Raw genomic sequence first — 4943 nt, 5'->3', positions numbered from 1 at the left:
TACTACAATAATATGGCAAGAAGGACGGTCTATTTATAACCTCGTAACGTGGCGATAGACGGCGAGGTTTCGAGATTAGACGACGACAGCGGCGCGAACCAGAAACTAACAGCAGACTCTAGATCAAACGATGGAAGCGGCACCGATCAAAAACACGAGGAGCGTCTAGATTACGCGATCGAAGCGGCACCCTTTTTTTACTGGAAAACGGCACCGAGAACCGAATACACGGATGCACGACACCACAACTCGATCAGGAGGCACGTGCAAGCCAGATAAGAAAGGAAGCCCACGGAAGGAACGCTAGACAACCAGGTCAACGGGCCAAGAACAATCACATCAGCCTGGCCCACATGCAGCCAAAAAATGCTAAGCGAACCAAAGCAATCGCCACACCCGTTCAAAAAATTTGCATCAAATTTCTAAATACACAAGACATTTGTACACATCCACATACCAAAAAAAGGGCACGTGCCATGTACACAATTCACCATGGGTCACTTTCACACAAGTGGGTGAATGTTGGGGCAAAAACCTTGCCTGCAATAGAGGCTTGGGTATGACTTCTTGCTTCTAGAAACAAGGAAAGAGATTATAATGTGCTTAAATCTTGAAGGTAATGAGGTAATATACGAAGAAAAAAAATTCAGTACTAGTCAATCGTAGGAGTGTATCTTAATTTTGGTTTCCATAGAAACAACAACATTTTAGGACATTGATGAAAATGCACCTAATTCCTGTCCTCCAACGCTAAACAGTAAAACTGCACCTATCTCTGCCCTCTCAGCTTTTAGCGTTTCTGGTGAGTATATGCTGTACTCCCTCTGTGAACAAATATAAAGGCGCTGATAGGCGCCGGCGGACCGGCCAACTTTTGGGCCGGTCGCTGCGTGTACGTCCGATAGAGTATTTTTCAACCGTCAGATTAAAATTAACTTCGTCCCCATAAAGTCAACACACGTAGGAAAAAGCAGATCAGGAAAAAGTGAGCGTGCGCGCATGCCCCACTCCGTGCAAGCTCGCCGGCCGCCTCGCTTGTCCTCGGCTACCCGAGCTTGCCGGTGACTCGTGCCACCACGCCGGCCATCCGCGCTCGCCGGCGAACCATGCCACTGTGCTCGCCTTGGCTGCCTCCACTCACCATGGTTGCAGCTCGAACACAAGAAGGGTCCAGAGCGCCATCACCATGGTTGCAGCATCCCGACGTCCTCGTCTCCGGCTCGCTACCGTCGTCGACTTGCACCGTCATCTCCAGCAAAAAAAATCTGAAGTAACAAAAAACTTCGGTACTCCGTTGAAACAAAAATATTTGCCACTTCCAGCAAAACTTAATAGTGGTTCCAGCAAAAATCCCAGCAGCAAAAAACTCCGATGATCGATTGTATCAAACACATTAGCCAGTTCCAGCAAAAGAAAACACTGGTTCCAGCAAAACAATCTCGAAGCAAAAAACACCAGCGCATCGTCGTGCTGGTTGTAGCAAAAACATGCATCGCCGCCGATGGTCGCAACAAAATTTCTCGACGGATCCAGCAAAAAATCATGCCATTTGTAGCAAAGAAAGGAGGTGGCAGCAAAAACTACTCGACGATTGCCTGGTTCCAGCACTGGTCAGTGTGGTTGAAGCTTTTTTGTCGGCCGGTTCCAGCAAAAAGACTCACCGGTTGTAGCACCGGAGGCCATCGTTTCCACCGCCTGCTCCAGCGCCACGACCACGACCATATGAGGGGGAGGCGGCGGCCATGGCGTTGATGGCTAGCAGCAGCAACCTCACAACAGCGACTCCGCTCCTTCTTGGCCCCGCCCCCTTGCAGCAGTGCGAGCTGCAGCCGTATGTACTGCCAGGGGAGAAAGCCGATGGGGATGCAGCGGCTGCGGCGTGTGTGGAGCTCGTCGCCGGAGGGGGATGGGGATCCAAGAGGAAAGAGGAGAACGGCCGGCCGGAGCTCGTCGAATTTTGTGAGGGAGCAAGAGAGAGATGGATTTTGAGGTGGATGAGAGAAAGGATTTGAAAGAAATTCATCGTGGGAGAAGATAAGGCAGAGCAAAAGAAGATAAGGGAGAGTGGGGCTGCCCCGTGGACCTATAACAGATACCTCATGGTCGTTGGATCAAATTCAATCCCACGTCCCACACGCATCCGGTGGAGCGCTCGGCCGGCGCTCCGACCTGAAACGTTTTCCTAAATATAAGAGATCACGAACGCTCTTATATTTTTTTAAGGAGGAAGTACTTGCTAGCAGGTACCGAAATTAGTACAGTGACGACAAATTTGGTACGTCACGCACGATACCGCCTCTGCTGCATTCGAATCACAAGGAAACAGAGCACTGCCACGGCGCAAAACCCAGAGCGCGCGAGCCAGCGGCTGACCGCACCGGCACTCTAGGCGAACCCCGTCTCATCGGGCACCTTCCCAGCCCTCTTGCTGGGCGGTGCCTCCAGCTCTCTTCCACCATTGCGGCATTGCATCACCCTTCACCACGGAAAAGGCTCCGCCGGGTTACCCCGCCGCTGCTCTAAAATCGCCCGGCTGCGGCCGCGGCGCCAAAGTTGGATTTCGTCGCATCGTCGCCCGTGACGACGATGTGCTGTTCAAGCATCGATCTCGCCGTGACTGCCTCCCCGGTCGTGTTTTTGCTGGATTGCCTGTCGTAGCCGCGCGATTTCTCCGTCTGCTCTCGCCAGAGCTGCTTCGAGCTCCTCCCTCTTCTTCACCTCCTCAAGGTACAGCTCCTCGTGTTCTTGCGCCTGCAAGGTTCACAGTTCCGATCAAGCTCCGAAGAAAATACCAGTACAATGCAGGCTTAATTTTGCCTTGTCTTGCACTGAAGCTCATATCCAATTCCGGTCCGGTTGTACTTTGTGGAGAGATGCGGCTGTTTCTTCTTCTGCCTTTTGGCGCCTGCAGGATTCCTTCAGAGCTCTTCTCATCAGCTCCTCGACTGCTTTGCGTGCCTCTTCGAGTTCATCGTCGAAACTCGGTTCCATCTCGGTGTCACCCTGCAAAGGTTAGAAGAAATAAAGAATTAAGAAGCACAATGATGAATCCCGCCATTTTTGCAAAAAAAACAAAACAAAAAAAAGAGTGTTGGAAATTAGAAGGTGTGCCCCGCAAAAAAAAAGGAAATTAGAAGGTGTGGTTGCATGATCTGATGCACCTCTTCCTGGGGAGATTGCAAATCCAGAACTTCATGGCCAAGATTAGGGAGCAAAGGTGCAGCAACAGTTGATGGTGCAATTTGTACTTCCTTGTCCCTGCAATGGATACCTGAGTCAGTTTGCTGAAATAAATTTCGTTGGAGAGTCAGAGATTTTTGGAACTCTGCTATCCATAATCCATTAGCCATGAGAAATCGGAAAGCTTCTTCGCAAAAAAAAGAAAAAGAGAAATCGGAAAGCTGCTAAATCAGATGAAAATGTTTACCTGGTACAGACTAACTGCTCCTTGCAGACGAACCAGATCTTGCATGATGGATCAGCTCTCTGCATTATTTCTGTCGCTGTCTTGGACACAGGCTTGTCGAGCTTTCTGAAACCGGATATGAAAAATCATAAACGTGGAAGTTTAAATGTTTCAGAGCTCCCTGTCCCTACCCAAAATTTTATTAAAATAAAATAAAATACAGAGCATGTCTGTATGTGCAAGAAACAGAGTTCTGCCCCGACAGATATCATACCTCGAGTAGTGCCTGTCCGCGGCGGCTGCGATCACTAGCTTGGTGATTCCATGGAGCCGAATGAGCTCGACAAGACCGGACGCGGCGTCTTCCTTCTCGACCACCAGCTTCTCGCATTTCACCTGGAATTTGCAGACACTGTGTAAATTGTTGAGAAGAAGGGAAGTTCTTTTATTTCGAGAATGGCACCTTGATTTGCGAGCACTGGTGGATGTAGTCGTCCAGCATCTCGTCGGCCCTCTCACGCTCCGCCCTTCTGAACACGCGCACCGGCTCCGGGCTCAGCTTATCGGCGTGGAACTTGACCCCCACTGAGATTTTAGGACAGGACCAAACATGTGATGGATGAGACCCGCAGTAGCTAAGAGAGCAGAGTTCGACGATGTGGCGAGGAAGGAACGCACGTACTGATGGGGATCATCTGCGCCGGGACATGCACGTGCATGACGACGATGGTGGTGGCGGCGCCGCCGTGGAGATGGCGGAGAGCCCACGCCAGCGTCGACTGCCCCGCCCTGGGCTCCGCCGGCACCGCGACGAACACCTTCTCCTCCTCCTCCGCCGCCGCCGCCGCAGCCTCCATCGACCGGTCGTCTCCGCCCGAGCTAGCCAGCCGATCCTCCTCGATCGCCCCGTACGTGCGTGGAGCTCGATGTCTCGCGCGGCTGAGGGCGGGCGGCAACAGCTATGTGCTCGTAGCCTTGTAGCATGAGTAGGCGACTTTTGGGACGGTGGCGCGTCGCCGTGGGAGGAGAAAGCCAGACGGGGCAGCACAGCAGTGCGCGACAGCGACGTGCTGCAAGTATAGCTAGCCTCGCGACGGAGCCATTGGTCAACTCGATCCAAGCCTCGGTTGTGAAGAGCTCGGCCTTGCTCCTTCCGTGATCACGTAAACAAATGCGTTCCACGGATTAGTCGCCGGGTTTCCAATTCCGATCGACCGGAATCTTACATGGCGGGAGCTAAAAGATGCCGGGAATCTGAGCAACATACACTGAACCTGAACTCCTGCCTGGTCTGTTCGTGCAACTGGGGTTGTGCCATACACTGCATCTCTTCTTTTTCTATAGTGATGAAGAAATGGCAAAGGCTGTTTGTTCAAAGGATTTAAAAGGGTATAATAGCTGACCTGGAATTTTCAGTTCAGTTAAACAAATCCAATGAAGAACTCGTGCGAAAAGGGCAGACTTGTTAATTATAAAGTAACTTTAAAAAAAAGAGGTTAGACCCCGGCCTCTGCATCAATGGACGTATACATCCATC

The 4943-nt window shown here is 51.3% G+C and overlaps 1 protein-coding gene across 1 annotated transcript; it reads right to left on the bottom strand.

The window, feature by feature from the left end:
• Window positions 1-681: 681 nt before the first annotated feature.
• LOC109754770 (U-box domain-containing protein 36-like) lies at window positions 682-4943 on the bottom strand. Its single transcript, XM_020313672.3, has 7 exons — window positions 4089-4943; window positions 3870-3991; window positions 3681-3802; window positions 3428-3532; window positions 3162-3258; window positions 2863-3003; window positions 682-2751 (listed from the first exon to the last, which is right to left on the bottom strand). The coding sequence occupies exons 1-7, from the start codon at window positions 4261-4263 to the stop codon at window positions 2596-2598; spliced, it is 918 nt and encodes a 305-aa protein (XP_020169261.1). The 5' UTR covers window positions 4264-4943; the 3' UTR covers window positions 682-2595.

Source organism: Aegilops tauschii, chromosome 1 (genome assembly GCF_002575655.3).
Source record: "Aegilops tauschii subsp. strangulata cultivar AL8/78 chromosome 1, Aet v6.0, whole genome shotgun sequence".
In the NCBI taxonomy this organism is placed as follows: domain Eukaryota; kingdom Viridiplantae; phylum Streptophyta; class Magnoliopsida; order Poales; family Poaceae; genus Aegilops; species Aegilops tauschii.
This window is presented reverse-complemented; position numbering and strand designations above follow the sequence as displayed.